General features: G+C 42.8%; 1 protein-coding gene across 5 annotated transcripts in view; it reads left to right on the top strand.

Moving 5' to 3' along the window:
• Window positions 1–27901, top strand: part of DOCK4 (dedicator of cytokinesis 4) — a 247927-nt gene that overhangs the window by 196747 nt on the left and 23279 nt on the right. For 3 of the 5 annotated variants that reach the window (XM_082239403.1, XM_082239404.1, XM_082239406.1), the window contains exons 33-41: window positions 3509–3535; window positions 3706–3801; window positions 8326–8386; window positions 13381–13474; window positions 16634–16782; window positions 20133–20219; window positions 21885–21989; window positions 25679–25820; window positions 26878–27044. In XM_082239403.1, coding sequence (XP_082095529.1) covers window positions 3509–3535; window positions 3706–3801; window positions 8326–8386; window positions 13381–13474; window positions 16634–16782; window positions 20133–20219; window positions 21885–21989; window positions 25679–25820; window positions 26878–27044 — 928 coding nt within the window. The remainder of the gene's footprint in view (window positions 1–3508; window positions 3536–3705; window positions 3802–8325; window positions 8387–13380; window positions 13475–16633; window positions 16783–20132; window positions 20220–21884; window positions 21990–25678; window positions 25821–26877; window positions 27045–27901) is intronic. The other 2 variants (XM_082239405.1, XM_082239407.1) reach the window with 1 other exon arrangement.

The raw sequence follows: 27901 nt of genomic DNA on the forward strand, positions 1-27901 counted from the left end.
AGATATTGCCCGAGGAAGCGGAGGCTTGTTTTTGAGAGGCTCTCTTGTCAGGAATGTTTGCTTTGTGCATTATCTTTGAAAGGTCTGCGATGCAAAGGGTTTGCACGAATTCCTGGTGGGAGGGAGGGAGGCAGGACCTACCCACATGATATACTGGATGCAAAAAATATAAACTGAAAGTAAGCCTGTATTTAAATTAGCTAATCCATATCACTTCTGAGAGATTATAGCCGCTCTCATTTTGAGATGTTCCCTCACCTTCAGCAAGTCTTTGATATTTGGCAGGGGAGAAACCTCCAGGCGAGAGAACATTTTCCTTCGGCGCAATTTCCTAATCCCCTCAGCACTTCTGCATGAATCCAGTTCGTTTTCCTGAATATGTTAAAATAGATGAAGCCCAACCTTTCGGTACCCTAATTTATGTCACTCAAGGCAGTGGCGGAGCTTCATGCTCCGGCACTGGGGGGTGGAGAGCAGACGGGGGCGTGGCTGGTGCGTGTCCCGGGGGCGTGGTGTGCGTCCTGGGGGCAGGGCATACCACCTGCAGGGGCGTGGTGCCCAGCGCAGGTGGGGGAACAGCCGTGATGGCACCCCACCGGGATCGCGCTGCCGGGGGCAGTGCGCTCCTCCCACACACCTCTTCCTCCGCCAGTGACTCTAGGGCTATTTCAGGCTTTGTGCAGATGTGTTTCCTGGAGGTTTCCAGGCGAACCCTGTTCTGTCTGAAGGGGAAACATATGCCTCTAAACCCACAAGGATGTATAGCAGGAAGCTGGCATTGGCTTCGGCTTTCCAGGACATGGACATCTCCCTCAAATGCTATGGAGTTGACTATATGGCATACAGGAGTGGAACTGGCCATCACTTGATTACATGGCTGTCAACGTTTCCCTTTTTTTAAGGGAAATTCCCTTATTCTGAATAGGATTCCTCACAAGAAAAGGGAAAAGTTGACAGCTATGCTTGATTATGGGATCAAGAGCTATGTGTAAACAAGCTGAAGTGTGACCTAAAAATAATTTGGACTGCAACAACATGAACAATATTTTCCTTCCCTCAGTGCAGACATGTCAGGGCAGTATAGTTCAAGCTGTTGAATAGGATGTGCATGTTTGCCTATTAGGTTGGCCATATGTCCTACTTTACAGGGAATAGTTCTCTATCTGTAAAGCTTCCTGAGAAATTTCCTCTATTCGAAGGGCTATCCGTGTCAAGTACAGTTCAAGTACAGTTTTGGACTACTGCAATGCGCTCTACGTGGGGCTACCTTTGAAGGTGACCTGGAAACTACAAGTAATTCAGAATGCGGCAGCTAGACTGGTGACTGGGAGTGGCCGCAGAGACCATATAACACTGGTTCTGAAAGACCTTCATTGGCTCCCAGTATGTTTCTGAGCACAATTCAAAGTGTTGGTGCTGACCTTTAAAGCCCTAAACGGCCTCGCCCAGTATACTTGAAGGAGCATCTCCACCCCCATCTTTCAGCCTGGATACTGAGGTCCAGAGCCGAGGGCCTTCTGGCAGTTCCCTCATTGTGAGAAAGGTTACAGGGAACCAGTCAGAGGGCCTTCTAGGTGGTGGCGCCGTCCCTGTGGAACACCCTCCCATCAGATGTCAAGGAAATAAACAACTATCTGACTTTTAGAAGACATCTGAAGGAAGCCCTGAATAGGGAAGTTTTTAATGTTTGATGTTTTATCGTGTTTTTAATATTCTGTTGGGAGCCAGCCAGATGGGAGGGGTATAAATAATAAGTTATTATTATTATAGGCAATTGGGTAGTGTGTGTCTCATACAAAATGTGAAGGAACATAAACTTTTTTTCTCCCATCCCAGGAATACACTTCTGTGCTCTCAGACCATTATGCAGTTAAAAAATCTGTTAAATAATTACTCATTGCGGGTCTTGGGACTAGGCTTTTAAGGAATGTTAGGGTGGTCCAAACTGCCAATTGCTAACATTGTAGAGTCTTAAGTGCCAAGGGTAGCCCAGCATAGCTTTGGGTTATCCAAGGGCTATTTAAAAGCCGTTGGGAATGTGGCAGTTGTGGGGAGCATGTTTGAAAAGTTTGCCCATGGAATCTCCCAACCCATGGTGAGCCAGTCGTTGCCAGAGCATTAGCATTTTTCAGCGGGTGGTGGAAGTCAAATTCTGCACTTGGTATGTACAACTGCCTTTCCATATGCTGGTGGATGCCTCCACTGTGCACTCAGATGGTTGTGTGAATAGCTCTTAGGTATGTTTGGTTCTCCTTTCCATAAGTTTCTGGTGTTGGTTGTAGTGCTTTGACCTCAGAAACATAAACGGGTACTTCAGTGCTGTTGCTTTGGAATGACTTAACCATCCCCATGTCTGTTCCCTTTCTAACACGAGCATGACAATGGACTGTATCACCTTCCCCAATGTGTCCAACATCCCCACTTTTACAAAATACATACCAGTAACTATATACATCCTCAGGATTCAGTCAAAGGCAAGGGAACTGGAATGGGGGAACAACTAGTTTTTCCCAGAGAGACAGAGAGCGCACAGGAGAGGGAGGGAGATATCTACAAATGCCCAAAACACATTAAGGAACCCAGAATCCTTGTTTATGATTTGTGGGAGGGGGACTTGTCCCTGGAGGATACCTGTGTTATCAACATAGAAATGTTTCAAAGCTTCTCCCAAGACACTTCTGCAAAAGGCATAGTTGTGATGGGGTCTTGAGTGCTTGTAGAATCACCTTTGGGCAGCTCTAGGGTTTTAGGGCTCAGCCTTGGAATGTGAGAGGCAATCCTGAAGGACAAAGTCTCTGTTAGCATATGCCATGTGCCCTTCTGAGGCTTGCATGCATCTAGATTTGGGAAAAGGGACTTCCGGAACAACCCCCAGCCCCTCTCATTTTTAGAAACTAAGCAAATGCTAGCCGTTGCTCATTGGTATTATTGTCAGTGCTTCTATTTCTGTATTTTCATATTACTGCTGGGCTCAGAACCTTTCAATTCTAACTGACCTGGTGCATTTGGCTAACGTTTGCCACCAAGAAGCTACCAATTATTTAACAGTTAAATGAATGAGATTGAAATGCATAAATAACACCAAGCGAAAGGAAAGTGTTTGGGTTAAAAAAGAAAAAAAATTCTCCTCAGGAAAAGGCTTTTCCTGTGGCAGTTACAATGCAGTAAATTGTGTGGGTGCAGAACTACTGTCGACTAAAGTACGGAGGGGGGAAAAATCCTACATTGAGAAGATTTGAAATCTCATCGAAAGGGAAGCAGTGAGATGGGAAATGCTCTCTTCTAGGTAACAAAATCTTCAGTTTCTTTTCTTGATGTTGAAATACAGGTCTAATGAATAGCACAAAGGGGTGAGCATGCAATAAATCCCGAATCTTCTGTGTGTAAAGGTTGTGAGATGTCTAGATATATTTGGAAAATAGGATGCTTTCTCTCTCTGTGTGTGTTGTCTTGAAGTTGGCTAACCTAAAAAAAATTCAATTTGCCTTGTCAATGCTTCCTGGAGTAGAATTCCACTCTTTGGTCCTTATCCCAGGTAAGAGAATATTTGCAATTGTGCTTAGTTTGAAGGAAATAATAATAATAAAATCTGTGAATGAGCAGATACTGCTAAGGCATTTTTGGGTACCTTTGAGTATAAATTGGTTGTTATGGAGACCGGTAAAAATAAATGCTGATATTTTGCCCTGGGTTCATTCCTTCCAGCTTGCTGAAGAAAATTGAACGTGAAACATGGAGAGAAAGTGGCGTTTCATTAATCGCCACTGTAACCCGTCTTATGGAGAGACTGCTGGACTACAGGTGAGCAATTGCTGCATGATTTATAGCAAGAAATATGCCATGGTCTGAAAGTCTGGTGCCAGCATTCCTTCGAGAAAATTATCATTAGCTAGAATATGAAAGCACACACACACAACATCAGATACCAAGTTTTCTGGAGTTCATAATTCAATGTAGGGTACAAGGGGGTAAGCCACATGTTTGATTGCCTCCCCCACCCCACCCACACAAAATTTTCTTTGCCTGTCGAGAGCTTATGTGCCAGGAAGAAGAGTTCTCACCACCTTCCTGACATAATAGTTTTCTATGTAAAAGGTTCTCCTCCCAAAAAATAAATAAATCACAGAACATTAGTAGAACGCCGTGGTTCTGCATATGTAGATCAGCTCTAAGAATGACTCTTATGCTAGTGCAAATCAGTCTCGTGTTGCACTAATGTGCACCTCAGCTGTGCACTAGGTCTGATGGTATTACATCAGGCGTATTGCCAGTGTCAGGTTGGGTTTTACTGTGCATGTTCAATGGGTCCTGTACGGAATGCACTGCAACCCCCTCCTCACTTTTGACATCTGTAGGAGCTGTGGCAACAGACACAGCCAAGAATCGAGGACGAATTGTCTTAGGTTCTGCACATTTGGCGTAGAGAGAGGCCATCTGTGGCCTGAAAACATGATGGCAACTAGACAGAGCAGACGAAAGATGTAGGAGGCAGGTAGCGCTAGTCTAAATTTTTCATGTAAGCCACGGATCACTTGAATCCAAAGAAAGAAAGAAAGTCCACATGTAGTGAGGCTACAGGGAACCAGACAGAGGGCCTTCTCGGTAGTGGCGCCCGCCCTGTGGAACGCCCTCCCATCAGATGTCAAAGAGATAAATAATTACCTGACATTCAGAAGACATCTTAAGGCAGCCCTGTTCAGGGAAGTTTTTAATATGTAACGCTGTACTGTTTTTAACACTGATTGGGAGCCGCCCAGAGTGGCTGGGGAAACTCAGCCAGATGGGCGGGGTATAAATAAATTATTATTATTATTATTATTATTATTATTATTATTATTATTATTATTATTATTATTATTATCTGTCCTGTTTTCCTTTGGTGGTATGAGTCTTGCAGGTGGTCTGTTTAGTTTGATAGCAATTCCAGGCATTGGGTGAGTGGTGAATAGCGTATTGCAGCTCACCTTGCTTTGCAGGGCCTGCTCTCAAAGAAATGCAAAAGATCTCTGGCTGTGCATTTGTTCTTTATATAGTTGCAATCTTTGCGGTGACCCTGTGCATCACATCCTTGTTGCAGATTGAGGGGTGGGGTGGGCAGGAATCAGGCTTGCCTAAGGCCCCCTTGAGGGTATATGGCAAAGGCAAGAATCAAATTGCTACCATAACTCCTTTCTACTGTGGGGACTGATTGGCTGCATTCTTCCTACCTATAACATTCACTTGTGAGCGAGCATTGTTCAGCTCAGTGGGACTTACTTCCATGCCAACATGCTTAGGGCTGGGCTGTGTGTGTTTGTAGATGAGGCCGTGCATGAAATCTTCATTGCCAGAATCCAAACACAGGATCATCTTGAAATTCCAGTCCCCTTTCTAATTCTAGACTGTGGGAAGTCTCACTCCATATCCCCCCTTTTTGGTTTTTCATTTTTATAACAATATTTTTTATTGATTTTCATTAAATAATGCACAAAAGGAGCTACAGATACATTGAGTTTCCCCTTTTCTCCAAACTTCTTCCCTCCCTCCCACAGAACAGCTCACTCCATATCCTTGAAAGAGGACGATCTGAACCATATTTGTTGTCCTTGCTTTCAATTTCATAAGATAGTCAGGTTATTAAAGATTTACAGTGTAGATCCAGAAAGATGCTTGGGTATATATGGTGGGATTTATATTATTATTAAACAAACAAACAAAAACTAGTGCATGTATACAATGCTTTACAGAGGAGGAGAGGATCTGTTCTTACCACTTAGGTCTTCCAGTTTGACGGGGGTAGAACAAACTCTTGCCCATGGACCCATTGTTTAGTATCATAGCTCCGCTAGCTTGGACAAAAAGAAAGATGATTTAGGATGGAAGCTGCAGTGTATCCTTCTGGGGCTGGGTTTCCCAAACTTGGGTATCCAGATGTTTCTGGACTACAACTCCCATCATCCTTAGCTAGCAGGACTAGTGTTCAGGTATTGTGGGAACTGTAGTCCAAAAGCAGCTGGAAACCCAAGTTTGGAATACCCTGTTGTAAGGCATGGGTGGGGAATCTTTCTCAGCCCAATGGATGAATTCTTGTTTCAGCAACCTTACGGACAACATGTGCCAGTGGTGGCCAGAGTCAGAGGCAAAAAATATGTGGAGCAACAAATGTCGAATTTACTTTTGTACAGTAGGTTAGACAAGCGGATTGGCAAGGCAGCTACAGCAATGGCTGAGATAATGTCGTGCTAAAGACCAATACCAAGATGAAGGTCTACCGGGCTTGTGTGTTGAGCACACTGCTTTATAGAACTTACACTGGGCAGGAGCAACACCTCATTGCCTTCCATGTGTTCAGTGTCAGCAAGATTTTGGGGATCACATGGCAGGACAGTGTCTCAAACAAAGATGTGCTCTTCAAAGCCCACATTCTCAGCATGTTTACACTTCTGTCTCAGTGACATCTACACTGGCTTGGTCATGTACACAGAGTGTAAGATGGCAGGATCCCCAAGGTTGTGTTTTACAGGGAGGTGGCTTCAGGCACCAAACTATTGGCAGACCAACTCTGTGTTATAAAGATGTCTGCAGACATGACATGAAGGCTGGCAACATTAGCCCCACAGTGTGGGAATCCCTTGCAGATGATCACAGTGCCTGGAGACCGTCATTGATGCATCCACAGCAGTGATCAGAGGAGAAGTGACTGCTGCGAGGAGCGCAAAGAGAAGAAACACCGTAATGTATCTGTAACAGTGAAACCAGACGCCTTTGTCTTCCCCCGGCTGCAATGAAACATGTTTCTACCATATTGGTCTCTACAACCGCAGCAGGTGCTGAAACTCTCCAATGGTTTGACCCCGATGGTGCACTCTTCTGTTGTCTCTCAAGACAGATGAATGGCAACAACAACAACACACACACACACACACACACACACACACCATTGTCTTTTACCCTGGAATGCAAGAAACATGATCAGAGTTCCAGGACACATTCCAGCCAGCCAAAGCACTCATGAAAAGTGTGATTCATGGTCAGTGAGGGTTACGGCCTGTGTTAAAGGTAAAAAGGTAAAGGACCCCTGGGCGGTTAAGTCCAGTCAAAGGGGACTATGGGGTTGTGGCGCTCATCTTGCTTTCAGGCCGAAGGAGCTGGTGTTTGTCCACAGACAGCTTTCTGGGTCATATGGCCAGCATGACTAAAGCGTTTCTGGCGCAACGGGACACTGCAGCAGAAACTAGAGTGCACAGAGTTTACCTTCCCACCACAACAGTGCCTGTTTATCTACTTGCACTGTGTGCTTTCGAACTGCTAGGTTGGCAGGAGCTAGGGCAGAGCAATGGGAGCTCACTCCATCACGGCGATTCGAACCACCAACCTTCCAGTCGGCAAGCCCAAGAGGCTCAGTGGTTTAGACCACAGCACTCCCCACGTCCCGGGGAGATGCATTGTGGCTAGGGAAGCATGTGTCTTGGAAAAGATCCCAAGAGAGGCATGGAGAGCTGCATTTATCCCCCAAACCTGAGGTTCCCCACGTCTGCTCCACAGCAACCAATTGGCATTCCCCTGTTTCATCCAGTTCTACCAGAACTCCATCCTTTTAATTCCTTTTGCTCTATCCATTGGCTGTGGAGGAGCAGCCTGGAGTGCTGGGAGTGCAAACAATGCCCTGGGTCACTGTGTCATCTCCTCACACTGACTGTGGAGCAGCTCAGGCTTGAAGCCTGAATCTCTGGACTGGCCAGAGCCATTGGACTCAGATAGGGAATGACTCCAGGAGTTATTCTGCCAATAACTGAACTCATTTACTTTTCACATTTAGATTACTGTCTCACCTAGTTGTAGTGGGAGGCTCTCAGAGGCGCTCTGAATTTTATTGCTTCACGTGTTTTAGAGCTCAAATCTGGCATCGAAAAACAATTTTGGAGCGAAACTTGCAGGTTCTGGGGTTGAACACACTAGAGCTTTGGCTCACATTAATCCACATACCTGCAATTGTTTGTTCTCTGAGGGTCATTGGCCCTTGATAGGGGGAAAAAAGTGTCCTACTCCTGATCTATACAACAGAAGAAGGGCAGATAATCAAGGCAGAAACGGACAAGGGATGGATGTGCAATTTTTGCAGTTATTGCATTTACAGTTTAAGGTTGATTTACCCTGAACTATGCTTTGGTCCTCAGAGATCTTATCTTGCATTAGGCTGACATATATTCTTGAATCAAATAGTGTATTTGAGTCAGTTAATAACAGAATTTATTTTGGATACATTGTTTTATCTAACATGCATAATTAATTCTTCTGCGCATGATTTGCTCTGTTTTTAAAACAATATTTTTTTAACCCCTCCAGGGACTGCATGAAAATGGGTGACGTGGATGGCAAAAAGATTGGCTGCACGGTCAGCTTGCTGGTGCGTATCTCTTTCTTTTGAGAGATCGTAACTATGTCACTTTAAGGATCCGAATGTTTAGATAAGGAGCGTGTTTTTAATAGCTTACTTTCCAAACTGGGATTTAAAAGTACACTTTCCACTGCATAATTAATGAATTCAAAACCTATTACAGAATCATGAAGTATTCATGTTGCATTTGAATATATATTGATAAGCCTGCAAAAATATAGTCGTCCAGTTTGGTTTGGGTTGTGGGTGGGTGTCTCTAATTATATGAGCCGGCAGGTGGGAAAGAAGCAAGAGGAGTGGGATTCCTCTGAGCACATATGCTACTTTGCTGGCAGTGAGGAAAAGAAGCAGGGATACTTCTTCCAACATCCTTGCTTCTTCTTATTCAGGACAGAAGCCTTTCTGGTTTTTACAATCGATAGGGAATTCTGTAACTTTTTCCATCTACAGGTGAAATAATATTTTTCAAAGGGTGATTTTCTCTCTGAGAAATGTGTGATAGAGTGGGAGATATTCCCCCCCCCTTTCTATTTTCTGCATGATTTAGGGGAACTATATTATTTCAAGGTTAGTTGGATGACTATTTTATTTGTATGGATGTATGTATGTACAGTGGTACCTCGGGTTACACACGCTTCAGGTTACAGACTCCACTAACCCAGAAATATTACCTCAGGTTAAGAACTTTGCTTCAGGATGAGAACAGAAATTGTGCTCTGGCGGCGCGGCAGCAGCAGGAGGCCCCATTAGCTAAAGTGGTGCTTCAGGTTAAGAACAGCTTCAGGTTAAGTACGGACCCCCGGAACGAATTAAGTACTTAACCCGAGGTACCACTGTAATTGTAAGATTTTCGCCCAAACATTAATCCCATGGGACCACAGAGTGGCTTATAATAATAAAGCACATTTGCAACCCAGCCTTCCTCAGAGGGCACCAGGTCAAAGGATGTGGTCGCTGTCTCCTCTGTTAATATTTTTGTCTCACCAAAAGCAGCCAATAATAGTGGGGGCTAGCAGATATAAAAACATTTTTCTACTTAATGCAGATTTCTACTGCCCCTTGTAATCTTCCCAGGGGTGGAGGAAGGCGGACCTACCCGGGAGTCTTTGCTGAGGGGGTGGCATTTGGCGCGCCACCCACCTGCAACTCCCAAGCCTACCCCGAGCCAGCGGCATTTGCCCCTTCCCCCCATCTTGACAGCTGGGGGAGGTTTCAGAGTCACGGGTGGGCAGTGCGCCGAATGTCCGCCATTGGCGGCTCGCTCTGCCCCCGGCTGCAGGGCACTTGCACCGCTCTGTGCACCCGAACGGCTATCCCACTCCTAGGAGGGCACCCTCTGTGCCCAGCCCCCCTCAGGAGTGTGCCCGCCCTGGGCAGCGCAGGAATATGCACTGCCGGTGAATCTGCTAGTGCCTTGGAACTATGCAGGGCAGCTTATAATGATTAAAAATCATAATGCCATAAAATATGATTAAAAACACCACAATAAAGTACATTGAATTCAAGGCATTAAAACGCATTGAAAATAAACTAAAGGCAGAAACCACAGAAATAAAATGGCATTTACCGCGGATGCTTAGCGGGCAAAAGCCTGCCCTGTAACAATATTTTTACCAATCGGCACAGAGCAAGAGATGAGACTCTTTGTGCTTCGTAAAGTCAAGCCTTCCACAATACTGGGTGCACCCCTGGAAATGTGCTATCTCTCCTTGCATATACACTTACCTGAGTGAACTCAATGAGGCTTACTTCTGAGTAGACATGTGTGTTTGCTCCTCCATTAATTTATTTATTTCCACAAACTTACATACTGCTTGGCTGTAAAGAAAAAGCACAACACCTTAAAGCGGTTTACAAAAAGATAAAGCAATAAAACCAAGAAAAATTCAAAACATTCAAAAATTAAAATACTAAAAGAGATTCAAATTGCCTCAACTTTCTAAGCACAGTTAATATAACAAATGTCAGCAATACCATATCAGCCCGTACCACGTGCACATTTCAACCTGCTAAAAGTTCCATGAAAATGGGCTGCAAACCATTTGTCCACCAATGGTGGACCAGTAAACTTTGGAGCTGAGTGGGGATTTTTTTTTGTCTGAGGTTCCAAATCCAGACCTACCGCTGCTGCTTTACCAATTGCGGAAATAGATGGTGGCCCCTTCCAATCTCCAAGTCATTATTTGCATCCTAATGTCCACAGAAATACATATCTTTCATCCAAAAGGAATTTCTTTGCCATGAGTACAGGAGCTGGAGTAAAGGAACTCAGTGGAGACTGTTACTGAGAAGCCCGAACTTTTGCCTTTTATATGAAGAGCCAAATAGGCTCTTAACCATTTTCTTAACAGCAAGAGCTTGTCAGGTTAAGAAAAGTGTCACCTTGGTGACACTTTAATTGCAAGTTGTTGTTTCTTTTTTATTTATCCATGGGTTCAGGCTGCTCTATTCTTTTCATCTCTCTGCCTCGAAAACCATCAATGTGGACTATACTTTACCATTCACAGTACTTAACGAAAATGTCTCCACATGCCTCAGATTAGATTCCCCTGATGTGCATGTAGGCCTGGCTTTACAATCCAGCAAATCCCTTTTGAATACACCTGTGGTATTGCACTTCACCACAGTCCTTGACCTCTGCAGTTCTGCTTCACTCAAACATGGTGCTGCGTAGCTTCTTCCCACCAATGCTGCTTTCGATGCTTTGCATTGCTGTTTGTGTCTGACGTAGATCCTATGTGAAAGGGAAATTTCTGTTAATATCACCAGATGGAGTGATAGGTCATTGATCTTTCAAAGCATTCAGTTTTGGGAGGAAGGATGAAAGAATCTGCCTTTTGAATGACTACAGAGACAAATAGCATTTAAATAACTAGGATGGCCATATGCAAATTGCCAAAAAGGAAATGTATCATTGCAAAAGAGGACACACATTTGCATGAAATTTGCAAATGCTTATTTATAGATAAGTCTTCAAATAGAGGCCTAGCAGTGCACATGAGCACTCTATTCAACACATTTAGACCCATACTTTGAATGTATATCTACATCCCCCTTCCCTTTAGGCAAGGTGGTCCATGAAGAGTTTGCTATGGGATTTTCATATGTTATGATTTTGCCCAGACTGGCGCTATTGACTACTGTGTCTACAAAGAAAACAACTGCATTCTCTGTAATGGGATTGGACTAAATGAGTTGAGGTGCTGTGCTTTGATTCTTGCAGAGTTAGAACTAGCTGTGTCTAACATATACCATCTCTGAGAAAATATGCTTGTTTTTCTGTGAAGGCTGATTCATACATGCAAGTCTTTGATCCAGTTTGTACATCACATTAAACCACAGCTAAAAACAAACTCTGGCTTGTTTTCTGATTGTGTTGACAGGAGCAGGGAAGAAGTGGAACAATACCTTTTTAGCAATGTGTACCAGCACCCTGCACGTTCACATTAAAATATTGGTACAGTTTATTTGCCTACTGTAGAGGAATATTCATGTAAAAGCAAACTGACTGTACAAATCTGAGAAACCCATGACCCTATTTGAACAAATCCCTATGCAAGAAGTGGATATTCCTGGTTTGGGAGTGTATCCTTTCCACAACGCAGACAAGGCACATTTGCCTATTTTTGTTTTCTTTGTTTTGTTTTCTTTAATACCCCTCCCCACCTTCTCACTATATAGAAGGATCTGGCAACTTCTGTTTCAGTGTATCTGAAGAAGTGTGCATGCACACAAAAGCTCATACCAAGAACTAACTTAGTTGGTCTTTAAGGTGCTACTGGAATGAATTTTTTTATTTTGACTATGGCAGACCAACACGGCTACCTATCTGTAATTGTTTTCTTCCAAACGTTCTTGTCTGGATATAACAGATAGGTATAAATTCCAATATACATATGACCCACTTGGGACAGCTATGTGATTTGAGCCTACTATGTATGCTGCTTTCAGCCTCAAGGAACCATTATTTTTTCTAATCCTTGAAAATCCAGTGTGTCCAAAGGTAGCACAAACTCATTCAAACCAGACCATACAGATTTTGCATTCCAACTTAGCTGAGACTCAGATGCTGTTTTAAACTATCTGTATTCAAAATGGCTTCATCTCCAGATTAGGTGTTTAATATTGTTTCCCTGAACACCTCTTTTCTTGATGGGTATCTGATTATTAAAATGTATGCACATTTGTTAAATACAAAAACTATACAAATACATTTATTTTAAAACGTAAACTCCATCACCCTAGCTTCATTGATTTCTCACAGTGACTAAGAACGCAATATAAAGAGTAGAAGAAGAAAAAAGCAAGTATCAGTTTGAAATTCACAGATAATTGTTTAAAATGTAATGCCCCCTGTGAAATATTTTGTCACAGATTAGGAATAGTGAATCATAATTAAGTTTTTCCATTTGCAAGGTTGGAGCACTAGCGATGACTAAATGAACTATCTTTATCTTTCTCAGTCTCTCTATTTACAACATTGTACTAATATCAATGTGTAATGAGGTACCAATTGGCAGTTATTCTGGCATTGTATGTAATAAAAAGCAGCAGGGATATGTATAGCGGATGTCCCACACTATGGATAACAGAAGCTAGATTTTACCCAGTGCACAGAGGTAAACAAACCCGTGGAAAATAATTACCTATAAGAATCAATGCAGATTTCTGAAAACATACTGTACATTTTGCAGCATCATTGCACCCGATTCCCAACTCCTTACTCATATGTTTTAATTTATTTTGTTACCAATATAACATATCACACATTTTCCTCTTTTTTTAAAGTAACACCTTTTTTGTTTTAAAAGACTAAAATGACTGCTTGAGATTCATCACAACATTTCACAAAAACGCTTTTCTGATTCCAAAGCGTTTCTCGTATCTGATAAGGAATGGTTTTCAAGAGAGAGAGAAAGATCAGGGATAGGATAAAAGGCATAGATAATGTTGCTACCTTGTTTTTTATAACTATTTTGCATTGCAATGTGTTTTTATTCCAGAATTTTTACAAGACAGAATTGAATAAGGAGGAGATGTATATTCGATATATACATAAACTGTATGATCTGCACCTTAAAGCACAAAACTTCACAGGTAAACAATTCACCAAATAATCCTGGTAACAGTATATGTTTTGAGACATGGATGCAGATTAGTGGAATAAATAGGTGCAGGAATTCCTTCTGTGTCTCAAGCTGGCATCTGTGTTTTCTGGAAAACGCTGGATATAGCAAGGCAGAGTCGTGGACGCCTGCATGGGAACTGATCTTATCTTCTCAGATATGCCTTCAAGTTGGTGGTATCTCCAAAGCTCTTTGCATTTCAATTCCTAGTTTGGGTGCAAAATATGGTTTGACTGCAGATGTAATAGCAGGAGCAAGCCCCCAAAATATTATGCTTGAGGCAGAGCAACAAATTGTGCCTGCTCTTCCTGCATGCAAGTTGAGGTACTTTGTATACAAGGTCAGTTAACTTGTGCGGGGGGGGGGGGGAGACCACAAGCACCTCCACCCTCCCTGGCAGTAAAAAAATACAATATTAAATAGCTCAACAATTCTCTTCCTTTTTATGATATCCAAAGCCAGTTGCCTAGGGTGGCCTCCTCAATGGATGGGCCTGCCTTGAGTAAGAACAACCTTTGGTTTGCTCAGGACCAAACGGGAGGGAACTCTGGGCACCTTCCAACTCTAGTGTGAAGCATTGAAAATCTTGCATCTGAACACATAAGGCACCAACCTGTAACATAAAAAGCTAACAGGACCATTAAGGCCTGTGTAATAGGAGCCTCTCTTTAGGTGAGACATGTAATCACTTGTACCTGTACTGCAGCAGGTCCTCATCTGGAAAGTGAGTAACCTTTTCCTGGCAGACTTACTTGCCAGGTCTTCCTTTGCTTTTAAAAAAAAATGGACATGGAGTAGAAATGATCCCACTTCAGGCTTTGTTTATCAGCATCCCTTGATTTCGAGAACATGCTCCCTGGAATCAAAGTGATTTACTTTTACCATTAAGCGTACCATCCCTGTACATTTCCAGGCACTATTCAGGGTGTTGGTGCTGACCTTTAAAGCCCTAAATGGCCTCGGCCCAGTATACCTGAAGGAGCGTCACCACCCCCATCGTCCAGCCCGGACACTGAGATCCAGCGCCGAGGGCCTTCTGGTGGTTCCCTCCCTGCGAGAAGTGAGGTTACAGGGAACCAGACAGAGGGCCTTCTCGGTCGTGGCACTCGCCCTGTGGAGGCCCTCTCTTCAGATGTCAAGGCAATAAGCAACTATTTAACTTTTTTAAGACATCTGAAGGCAGCCCTGTATCGGGAAGTTTAAAATGTTTGATGCTGTATTGTTTTTAATATTGGAAGCTGCCCAGAGTGGCTGGGGAAACCCAACCAGATGGGCAGGGTATGTATGTATGAATGAATGAATAAATAATTATTTCAAGATTATTAGTGATCTTTGTTGGAGAGAAATGATGTAATTGGAATCCATAGAATTTGCTAGTTTTGCATGATTGTATCTGTTTTTTTCTCTCTCCCCTGGCCAGTGTTACGTGCCAATAATTCTTGGCAAAGCCCACTCCTTTTTAATGTCAAGTTTAAATCTTCCCTCGAACAGCTGGCAGTCAATGCTGCTCCTTGGTGACAATTGCAAATTGGGTTGCTAAGCATCCTGGATGTGTTTTCAAGAGACTATGTCTGCAGCTGATGCTTAAACAGCGGCAGGGCTCGATACATTTAACCTAGAGTGTGCTGGTGTGCTCCCTTCTGAGAACTGATATTTATCTATTTGCATTCTTTATTTCTTATAAACTTTCTGACCTTCTACCAAGAGAACATTGCTTTTCACAGAGTGATTTCCTCTGGTTAGGTTTCCTTGGGATTTATTTTCCTGTATGGGGATTTGTATAACTGTCAGTTGTTTCTTTACTATGAGTAATATTCAAAACAGAAATCTGGTGGGTTGAGAAATCTGCTGATCTGCATATCAGTGTATGGCCTGCAGTCACCTGAAGAGTCAGGTGGAGTATATACAAGTATATACTCCAGACTGTTGGGTATCAGGGGCAGTTGTGTTTTTTGCTTTTTTCCAGGGGGGGCTTCTTATCTGTGGAACTCTATCTCCCTGGAAACCCATGTAGCTACAGCATTATTGATTTTTTTAAAAAACAAACTCCCATGACATTTTTATTTCAACCTGGGTTTTATAGGTAAATCTGCTATGGATTAATTGGTACTACTAATTTTTAATGTCCCCCCCCCCAAATTGAATGATTTCATCTACTATTGTTATCATTTTGAATTTTTGCATATTGCCATGAAAGAGAAATGGTTCTCTGAAAGATAGTTTATCTTGCATAACATGCTTGTTACATCATAGCAAACGAGAGGCTTGCAGATTTCTTTTTTCATTTTTAGTATGCATGCCAGAGACTCTATGGGAGATTGCTGTGGCATCTCTTCATTGCCCATGCATGTGTATGTCTCTGTATCTATATATAGAGCTAAATACAAAACAGTTAATTAATTGGTACCGTTGAGTTTATCAATATTATTCTCCGGAGGTTCCAAGATAGGGCAGTCTTGAATGATCAAGTATGTCCTCTGATAACAAGGCAGCACGGTTGTCAAGAAAATGACACCACATGGGAAGTCCAGATGCAACCACAGATGAGGGTACCTAGCTGTTGGACGTCTCTCTGAGAAATGCAAACTGTTGGTAGCTCCTGGCTACCTGCCCAGACATTCCAGGTGTTTGGGCCTCTAATCAAGAAGAACCTACTGATTAACACGGACAATGTGTTAAAAGCTTGCAAGATCAACATCTCTGCAAAGTGGTAGCCCACAAGATCTTCATGTGGGCAGAATAGCACCTGGTATATTTGAAAGTGGCGCATAGAAAATGCAACTGTGGGGTTGTTCAGTCCAGCAATCAGCAAGCAAGATGGAGGGAAAGCTTTATCCAGATCTATTCTAGTGAATCTGCAGCAGATTTGAGGATACCCCCCCCCGCCAGTTGATCTGTGTGCCTCAAAGGTGAATCAGGCACCTTGGTTCTATTTATACTTCCGTTGTCCACCAGCCTTTGGCATGGATGCCCTAAGCAGGCTGACCCATGAAACCGTTATATATATTTCCTCCAGTGTGTCTGTTTTCCGGGCAAGAGCTGAAATTATCAGTTCTGCTTGCCTGTGCCATTTGTCATGAAAATATGCACCCACTAAATTTTCTTCCTGTTTACTTCTAACACCCAACAGAGGCTGCATACACGCTCTTGCTGTATGATGAGCTGTTGGAATGGTCGGAACGGCCGCTGAGAGAGTTTCTGAACTATCCCATGCAGACTGAGTGGCAGCGCAAAGAATACCTTCATCTCACTATCATCCAGAACTTTGACAGGGGAAAAGTAAGTGGGTTTCTTGGTGGTGGTGTTTTCTGTTTGTTTTCTTATTAAACCAAACTGATTCTTAATCATGGTTTGCAGTCAATATATTTTGCACTGTTGATTTATTATATAGCACTTTTCTATACAACGTGAGTTGTCCTTTTAAAAAAAATTTCTCATATGAAATCTGAGGTTAGCCATTGCTATGCCTCTTAAAGGGACGCGGTTGGCGCTGTGGGTAAATCCTCAGCGCCTAGGACTTGCCGATCGTCAGGTCGGCGGTTCGAATCCCCGCGGCGGGGTGCGCTCCCGTTGCTCGGTCCCAGCGCCTACCAACCTAGCAGTTCGAAAGCACTCTTAAGTGCAAGTAGATAAATAGGAACCGCTTACTAGCGGGAAGGTAAACAGCGTTTCCGTGTGCTGCGCTGGCTTGCCAGATGCAGCTTCGTCACGCTGGCCACGTGACCCGGAAGTGTCTTCGGACAGCACTGGCCCCCGGCCTCTTAAGCGAGATGGGCGCGCAACCCTAGAGTTGGACATGACTGGCCCGTATGGGCAGGGGTACCTTTACCTTTACCTATGCCTCTTAAATGCCTTTTCTGGAATTATTTAAGCAGGGGCCCAGTGGTTTCATCCTGCATTAAGGAGACTGCATTGAACAAGGAATTGGGCTAGTTGACATCTACCATCCTTTCCAGTGTTACAATTCTACGAGAATTCATCAATTCTATAGAACATTTCAGCACACACCTAGTTTTTAATATCATTTAAGTGATGCAACCATATGCTTAAACTGACTGTTTTTTAAATATTTATATTTTATTGAAGTGATTTCAATTAAAAGAAATAATTTGATATAGAAAAAAAGGAAAGGTGAGGGGGAGAAAACAACAACAAAGATACATATTTTTATTATTGTGTGTGTTTTTATTATTGTATTAATATTATTGTGTACGTGTATGTAATATATGATGTTCCCATACATTTTTATATAAATTGGTATGGTGTAATTATGCAAATACTCATGCAAATGTTAATAGCCTACTACATTTTGTATAAAGTCCATACAGTGGTATCTCGGTTTAAGAACAGCCCTGTTTACGAGCTATTCAGTTTATGAACTCCGCAAAACCGGAAGTTGTGTCCCGGTTTGTGAACTTTACCTCGGTCTAAGAACGGAATCCGAATGGTGGAAGGCCCCGGCAGCAGGAGGCCTCATTAGGGAAAGTGTGCCTCAGTTTAAGAACGGTTTCGGTTTAAGAATGGACTTCTGGAATGGATTAAGTTCATAAACCGAGGTACCACTGTATATATTATCCTATTTATCGAAGCAGAGTCTGCGCCTGTAAGCAGTCCATTCATAGCTTGCTTAAACCGACTGTTTGCACATTAGCAAGCATCTTGACCAGTTTGCCTAGCTGAAAACTGGTACAGGTTTAAACTTTGTGTATTCCCCACAGCATGGATAGATTTTTGAATATATATTTGATTTAATGACCATATTTCGATTGGATATCTAGTTTTTGTTGTATTATTTTCAAGTGAGAGCAATGCTGCAGGTTTCAAATGGCCATGAAGCCTTGGGGAGTCTGTTTCTTGATGAGCACATCCCATGTGCTATCAAGATGGCTACTAGCCATGATGGCTGTGCTCTGCCTCAACTGTTGGAGGCAGTATTGTAATACTTCTGAATACCAGTTGCTGGAATCCACAGGAGGGGCGAGGGCTCTTGCAGTTGGTCCTTTACCTTTCTCTGCCCGATCTGGCCACAGTGATCCATGCGATGGTCACCTCCAGGCTTGATTACTGTAATTCGCTCTATGCAGGGATGCCCTTTAAGCTGACTCAGAAACTCCAGCGAGTGAAGAATGCCGCGGCGAGGCTCCTTACGGGGTCCTTGCCGTGGGACCACATTCATCCCGTGCTTTACCAGCTGCACTGGCTCCCAGTGGAGTACTGGGTCAGGTTTAAGGTGCTGGTTTTGACCTTTAAAGCCCTATGCGGCCTAGGACCCTCGTACCTACGGGACTGCCTCTCCTGGTATGCCCCACAGAGGACCTTAAGGTCCATAAATAACAACACTTTGGAAGTCCCGAGCCCCAAGGAGGTTAGATTGGCCTCAACCAGGGCCATAGCCTTTTTAGCTCTGGCCCTGGCCTGGTGGAACGCTCTGTCTCAAGAGACTAGGGCCCTGTGGGATTTGACATCTTTCTACAGGGCTTGCAAGACAGAGCTGTTCCGCCTGGCCTTTGGGCTGGACTCATTCTAACCCCACCCCCTTTTTTTAATAGAACCCTTTATATGGAATTTTGTATATAAATTTTCCCTTGGCTCTTTTTGCTGGCCCATGTAGGACCAGCATGGATAGATGGCCCCGGTGAATATTTGACGTTTTCTCCCCTTCTGGCTTTGATCTATAGGCTACTACTAAAACGAGGCTGCATTTTAAGCTGCATTTTAAACTGTATTCTAACTTATATTTTAATCAACTGTTTGTTGGGGGGTTTCTTGGGTTTTTTATGTTTTTACTGTATTTATATTTGGTGTTAGCCACCCTGAGCCTGGTCTTGGCCGAGGAGGGCGGGGTATAAATTTAAAAAAAGATTATTATATTATATATTATTGCACTTTCCCATAGGCATCTGACTGGCCATTGTGACAGCATGATGCTCAACTTGAGTGGCCATGGTTTGTTTGGAGAGAAGCCTTGGTTCACACATTGCTCTGGCTTGTTTCCTTCCTGGCACAGCACCAGGAGTAGGATAGGGGAAAAGCAGTTTTGTGAGTTAAACCATAGTTTATTTTAAGCTATGGTTTAACGTAGTGCGTGAACCAAGCCATTGGCTGAATAGTAACGTGCTCACAGTTCTCTCCCACAACTAGAACTGGCAGTAATTGCGGAACTCAAGTTTAACAGACCTAGATTTTAAGAACCCTAAAAGTTCCTATTTGAATAATAGTGCTGTGGAATTGAAACCGAAAAAGAACCTAACCCCCCCCCCCAAAAAAAAGTTCCTGTTCTACGAACAGTGCTGTGGAATTGATTCTTGACTGCTGCTGTCATGTGACCAGACACTTCTTTGATACATGGTAGACGTACAGGGATTATTCAGGTTCATTTTGTACGACAAGTGCTCTCAGTACCTATGAGTGCAGTTCACCTATCCCCAAAAGGAAGAAGCTTTATAATACCATATTGTCAGTTCTCGTAAGCAGCTGTTTTCTGCCTGTTGGTTAATGTTCTCTGAAAGCGCTGGTTAATGCTAGATTGTACTGCCAACTGGGACACTTGAAACTCTGTTTGAAACAACTAAAAAGCATTTAAGAGCCTTCTCTTTGCCGAACATTCCTTTTTTCTTGCTTGTCTACAGTGCTGGGAGAATGGCATTATCTTATGCAGGAAGATCGCGGAGCAGTATGAAAGCTATTACGACTACAGAAACCTCAGCAAGATGCGGGTAATGGAGATAGATGTATTTGGCCATTAAGAATCAGTATAAAACTGGCTTTCGTTTAGTCAGCAAGGCAGCAATTTAATTTTTCCCATTGAAACTTTAATGCTGAAACTGTGATGCTCATGTTTTGTTTTGTTTTGTTTTTACTTAATCTTTTTTTACAACAGGTTCTTACAACCTAGCAATCCCTGTTCTAGAGGGCTATACCTCGAAAGAGCGAATAAATGGAAAAGCTACATTTGTTATTCTAACATACATGTTTGCTTGGGTCAGATTGTTGCAAAAAAGGAAAGCAGAGACCCTCACACTTCTATGTTATTTTAAAGTCATTTACAAATGGTTCAAATGCTCTGTTGTTTTTGTGAATGTTGTGCAATTGCAGTGTAGTTCCTGTATTATATTAAGACTGCAATCCTATATATACTTACCTGAGGCCTTCTAAACTCAAAGGGAATTATTTCGCCATAGACTTAGAATAGTACTACTAACCATTTCTATACATTAATTAACTTCATATGGGAAGCCAAACAATAGTCGCTATGCTAGTTGTGTATAAATAACATGTGGAAATGAATTTTTGTCTCCCATTTCTACTAAAATCAACATTTTCAACAGCAGATTGATCAACAGACCTATTCCATATCACACAGGGTGGGAGAGTAAAAAATGCTACTGGCCATGCCCAAACTCTTAGCTAACTCACCGTATTTTTCACTCTATAAGACGCACTTTCCCCCTCCTAAAAAGTAAGGGGAAATGTGTGTGCGTCCTATGGAGCGAATGCAGGCTTTGCGGGTTATCCCAGAAGCCAGAACAGCGAGAGGGTGTGCTGCGCAGCTCTCCCTCTAGCTGTTCTATCTTCTGGCATTGCGCGGCTATCCCTGGCTTTTGCGGGAGGTGGGGGAAGGGACAGAGCACGTGGCTCTGTCCCTTCCCCCACCTCCCAGAAAAGCCAGGGATAGCCACACTCCCTTTAAAGAGCGCACGGCTCTTGCAGGAGGTCGGGGGAAAGCCAAGAGGCTTGCTTTCGCTGAAGCCAGGAGAGCAAGCAGGATCGGTGCGCACCGATCCCGCTTGCTCACCAGGCTTCAGGGAAACCCCCACAAAGCCTCCTGAGCGAAGAGGGAAGAGCGCTCCCTCTTTGCTCAGAAGGCTTCTTATTTCTTGTTTTCCTCCCCTAAATACTAGGTGTGTCTTATAGAGCGGAAAATACGGTACTTAAAAATCCTGGCAAGAGAACACATGAATCAGGCCAATTCAAGCCAAGAAACATTGTGCCAGGTTGAGGCAGGATTCTACTTTGCATTTGCCAAGCACCATCGACTTCAATACTGGTCTCTATTTCTACTCTAATTTATTTTTTAAACCGCAGTACAATGCTGCCTTCCACATTGATTATATTTAGACTGATGAATCTCTGAACACTAAACCACAATCGTTAAGTAACACTTTCGTTAATTCTACAAACACTGTGCTACCCCTCATGTTCAATTTGTCCTCCTGTCTATACAAATTCAGTTGTATATTGAGCAAATGCAGATAAGCACAAGTTGAAAGATACATTCAAGTATCTTTATGTGGGCTGGGGAACTCTCGTTTACCTTGCTTGCATTTTAGCTATTGATATTGCTTATCTGATTTGTTTATTTTCGATCTGATCTGACTCAGGTGATGGAAGCTTCTTTGTATGATAAAATTATGGATCAACAACGTTTGGAGCCAGAGTTTTTCCGAGTTGGATTCTATGGGAAAAAGTTTCCCTTTTTCTTACGAGTGAGTATATAATGTATCTACTTACGCTGCCCTAAGGCCTACATTCATGACTGAGCTAGTCCAAAACCTTTTGCCACCTGAAGCAGAGCACTAAATAATGCCCTTTCCTCTCCCAGCTATAAGGTCACCCACATCCACACCCAGCTATAAGGCCACTGCACTTCACCATGCAGACATAAATTCCTGATTTCATCAATACCACTAATTCCCACTGCTTAGCAGCTTGGGAAACTAGTCAGACCATTGGCCCACCTACCTCAGTATTGCCAATGGTGACGTGGCATTAGCTCTCCGAACGCTACCTGGAGATGCTGGGGACTGAATCTGGGACCTTTTGCATGCAAAACAGATGCTCTAGCCCTGAGCTAGAGCCCTTCCCCCAAACAGATAGGAATTACAGGCTTACAACAGCTCAGACTATCTAGGAGCTTGAAGGTGTGTGACAGGGCCAGCTGCGATTCATGAAGCCTCCCCATTTTAAATGAATAGGAGAGAAATACTCCCCTGTGGTCATTCAGGTCATTGGCATGAACTTCAAGAAGTTCCAACAACCTTTTGTTTCACTGAGGCTATGCTTTCCCTCCATTTTTCCCTCTTTGATTCTGATGTACAGCTTTTATGAGGGGAAAGTGAGCATGCAATCGTCATCCCACCTGCCTACTTCATGTAGGCTGCTCTCTCAGTTCTCTCACCATATCACATATGAAAGTTGGGGGTCCCCACATTGCTGGGTGAGTGCAATGGAATATGCAGACAGACAGACAGACAGACAGACAAACACCCACCCACACACTTACTAAAAGTAACATGACACATCATATTCTCTTAGGCGTTGTCTTAGAAGTCATTTGATTTTGTTGCAGTGTTTGCCTTCTGTAGTTCCATTAGTCAGTTCATAAACAACAACAGAGGTATTAAATAATTTGAGTTACTTGGGACGGTAAGCCTGTTAGAAGCTCAGATGTGACTAAAGAAGCATAATCCTGCATCCAGATTGCTAATGGGGCTCAGATGGTTGGAAATCGTAACGCCAGTTCTGGCATGCCTTTCAGTACATTTCTGGGCACAGTTGAAAGTCCTGGGTTTGTCCTATGAAGCCTTCCACGGCTCAAGGCCTCATTACTTTCCAGAATGTCTCTCTCCGGATGAACCTCAGGTCATCATCAGAGGCCCTCCTCTCAGTGGCCCCTGCGGCAAAAGTACAGAGGGTGGCGACAGGAGAAAGGAACTTGTCAGTAATGGTCCACCAGCTGTGAACTTCTCTCTCTAGGATAGCCTGTCTGGTGCAAACATGATCATCTTTTTGGTCCCGTGCCAAGACTTTGCTTTACTCCCAGGCATTTGATGGTTGATGCTTTTTCCGCTGCTGAAATTTCATTGTTATTCTTTAGCTGGTTGTCTTAATGTTGGAGCATAGTGTAAGTAGGCTAGAAACTGGAGATTTTAATGTTTGGATATTCGTGCACAATTAATAATTTTGTGTCTTATTGTACGTGTTTTCCTATGCTCCGTTTTACTGATGTAAGTTGCCTCGAGACCCTTGAGGTATATAAGGCAGTGGACTAATGAAAGAAGAAGAATAGTGATAAAGAGAACAATAGTAATAATCTTGCAGAGTGATTACATCTGCAGCAATTTACAGGGCCTCTCAAACACAAACGTTTAGATCAATGCCAATTTCTGAATCCTTTTGTAAACCATTCCAGGAATACAAGGTTTACTCGAGGTGTGGTATTTTTATCTCCTTCAAGGAATCTTTTCGGCTCCCATAGCAACGTGAAGTGGTTCGATTGTAAATAAAAAGAATTCTACGCGGTCCATGCTCCTATAGTTGTCAAGTTGGTAATTGTTTGTGTCTGGTGGTTTTCAAGATAATTGTATCATCACATCCTAGAAAACCACCATAAAGATGTATGGGGAAAAACCCAGTGAGTGAATTGCTTTGCTACGAGAAAAAAATATATATAAAAGGAAGTGCCAAAGGCATATATTATTTACAACACACTGAACGTAGGGAAATTATGTCGTATATAGAATTAGTGAGGTTCTTGTGCAAGTGGAGCATTACTAATCTGAGATACAGGGAACTGGAGTGGAAAGAGATCTTTTAGTATCAGTAGCACAACTATTGAGCCATTCATGAGCCTTCCAGATCCTGGCACCAGCGGAGGCTGCTGATCTGGCACAGTGGTTAGAAAAGGCTGTTGCCAGCAAGTGGCAACTGAAGGAAAAGACTCTTAACAGCAGAGTTATGGGTCCATGGTAGAAGCAAGGGGATTGCTGAATTTAGCACTGCAGATGCACAGCCACTGACTACCTAGGAAAACCCTGTGTGGACTTAGCACCGTGTAGATACGTCCATCTCCTGCCTTTGGTGCCTCCACTGCTGCCCCATATGTTGTGCCTTCAAAGACATGGGGAGCTCCCCCCCCCCCGTAACTTCAGATCACTGCTCAGTAGTGGTGACCTCTTCCTATCCTTAAAACCCAATGCATTGTCTTACTGTCAAGGAGATGAGTAACTATATAACCTTTAGAAGGCATCTGAAGGCAGCCTGCTATAGGGAAGCTTTTTAATGTTTTGGGTCTTATTTTGTTTTTATATATGTCGGAAGCTGCCCAGAGTGGTTGGTGCAACCCAGTCAGATGGGTGGAGTAAAAATAATTGTTGCTGTTGCTCCTGTTGTTTACTTTGTGCAGTTTGTGAGGGGCTTCTTTCGCACTTTGAGTAAAGGCCCTGATAAAGAAAAATAAGATACATTTCCCATAAGGGATATACGACTGGTCTGGCTTGCCTTTATAGTTTAGAAACATGAACAGCAGTCTACAATGAAAACGAGATAAAATATCCACAGTGCTCTAAGAGGTTATTTTTAGTCTTGAAAACTAACCCAGATGCATTCCTATCTTCTTACGGCTCTTTCTCGAGGGGTTTGCTGTACCTACAAAACAGAGTTTCTTTGTTTTGCTTCATTTCGATGGTAAAGAGATGGAAAACAATTGAAAAGAGGAAAAGCAAGTTAGGCTTGGAAGGAGTTCGAAAATCAAGGCACTCTTGAGAAATAAGCTGCAAATGCACTGAGATCATTCCAAGAACAAGAGTCCTCTTAGGAATATATGGAGCTGCCATATACCGAGTTAGCCCATTGGTCAGAATTGACTATACTGACCTGCAGCAGCTGTCCAGGATTTCAGACATGGAACATTCCCTGCCCTACCTTGAGTTGCTGGGGGTTGAACCCTGGGACGTTCTGCATGCAAAACAGATGCTTTGCCAGTGAACTAAATCCCTTCCCCAGTTCTACAGCACCGCTGGATATTTTCATCTTTATAGCTTGTTGCCGGTTTTTATGCTTTCTTTTGCAAAATTATGTGTATGGAAATAAGATCACTCTCTTCTTAAAACCATCTTTATTTTTAAGAACTGTTCTCTTATGCAACGATCACGGAGAATATCACATGGTGCAAAAGGTGTGATTACATGTAATAACCAAAACTACACACACAGGAATGGAATAAGGGGAATTACAAAGCTTCTTGACTATGACAGTGAAAATGCTTTCAGTGTTTTTTATTTCTAATTTGGATTGGGGAGGACACACCTTTGTGAATTATCTTACTGGCTAATGGTAGCCTCTTTTTTGTTGTTTGCTGTTTTCGTGTAACTTACTTTCCTTTTATTCCTCCCAGAACAAAGAGTTTGTTTGCCGAGGGCATGACTATGAGCGTTTGGAGGCTTTTCAACAGCGGATGCTGAATGAGTTTCCACATGCCATTGCTATGCAACATGCCAATCAACCCGATGAAACCATCTTTCAAGCAGAAGCTCAGTGTATCCACTCGGTTGACAGTACAGTATTCCTGCCTTAATGCACACAGTTTCACCTGTAGCATGGTTGAAATGAATGGAATTCCTCCAAAAGCCCACTTCAGCAGTGCCGGTGCAAAGGATGGCTTTTTCTGACAAAAGTATGGAAATAATGAAATCACATATACTAGCAGCTAGATCACCTGTTCATTATTAGCATGCATTCTCCATGCCCCCCAGTGTAATCAAAGGAAAACCACTGTTAGCATTGGTGAAGCTGAAATGAACATTTTTTCTTTTAGTTATGATGACCATATTGCTAAGACAGAGCAAGGCAGAGAAACAAGAGAGAGGTATTTAGGAGAGCAAAGCTAAGGGGGCAGCCCTCCCATTGCCTGATGGGACCAAACATGCTCGGTGGCTGCATAATTATATTTTGGGGAAGGGGAATGGAATAGCATATCCTGAAAGAAGTTGTGTCTGGTTGACTGAGACGCTGGAGAGAAGCACTCCACATGGCACCATTTTGTTGTCCCAGTTGTGGTGTTATATTTAAAAATCCATGATGCCGCTGTTTGTGGACTCTATCTAAGCTTTTGCAAACTAGAATACTCACAGCTATGAATATCTGTTTTTTCATTATGTTGCTTGTGCACTAGACTGCAAAGAATCGCGGGATTCCTGTAATTCTTTATTAACAGGAAGTCACACTTGATTCCACTGATATCATTATCCATTTCATGAATCTGGGTGGGGTTTTAAACAAAAACCATGGGAATTATATTTCCTGTGCTTCCTGGTGACCACAAAACACTAGGGCTCATTGCAAATGTTTCCATTGTGAGCATTCTCCACTGTCATTAAGTAAATTTTGAAATGGAAAGTGGGTGACGACTTGCGGTGGAAGCTTCTGATGTCATAATAAGGGCTCAACGTTTATATTTTGTTTTCAAATGGCAAATACGTGTTGTTTGTACAAACCTTTGTTTGTACAATAGAGTCCTTCCTTCTTGTGAAAAGGGTCATCTGTTTAGCGCTGCTGGTTGGAAAGTTGGCTTTGACCTTAACACGTTACACATAGACCTGCAAATTTATGCCGTGACACCAATTCCAGAAAGCCAGGAAGTGCTGCAAAGAGAAGGCATTCCAGATAACATCAAAAGTTTTTATAAAGTGAATCACATCTGGCGATTCCGATATGATAGGCCATTCCACAAAGGGACCAAAGACAAGGACAATGAATTCAAGGTATGAGGTTTCCTCAGTTCTGATTGATTTTAATTGGTTGGGCATGCTCAGGTTGTTTTTACTTCCTACCGCCTTTCTGGAATGAAGCGTTGGCCCCAATTCTCATGGCGCTACATAGGCCATTTAATTCATACTCTGCCCACGTACTTCCAGAGTACATACCACAGATATGAGGCTAAACAAATATCAGAAAGAATGGTTTGTACTGTGCAGCAATTGTCACCAGATAATTAATCCTGCTGTTCTGGAAGGCAGTGAGGCCTGGAGATTTATGTCTAATTGACATAGCTGCAGAAGAGAGAATAACCTATTTAGAAACTCTGGAAAAGTTTCAGAATATTTGACAGGGATTCCTTGAGCTATTTCAAGATTATCAAAACTGTTAGTTTATTGGAAAATGTACAACAATTGATTTCATCTTTGTATGGCTGGGGTTCCATTTGTTTTATTTCCTCCTTCTGCTCTTCCCTCTTTTTCTTTCTTTTCATTTTGGTCTGTGGATCTCTGGTTGTTATTATTATCCAATTTTCCCTGAAATTTGATGTTCCATTTGGCAGGGATGGGTTGGCTATTAGGAGAAAAGCAGTGGTGGAGGGACAAGGATGACTCGTAGGTTGATTGTGGATGAAAGAAAAACTTACAGTTGCAGGCTTTTCTGAAATTAGTGTTTATGGACATCTTGCATGTGGCTTTTAAAATCCCCAACAGCTGCCTTTTGAAATGCCCCCTATGTGTGTGTGTGTATGTGTTCAAATTCAAAGCCTCCTTGGTATACAGAACTTTTTTCTCCCTGCATTGTATCCGGTGTGAGATTTTTCACGCATAAATATAAGCTTCCCATTATATTTTTTGGTTTG

Source organism: Podarcis vaucheri (genome assembly GCF_965113315.1).
Source record: "Podarcis vaucheri genome assembly, chromosome: 10".
NCBI classification, from domain to species: Eukaryota; Metazoa; Chordata; class Lepidosauria; order Squamata; family Lacertidae; genus Podarcis; species Podarcis vaucheri.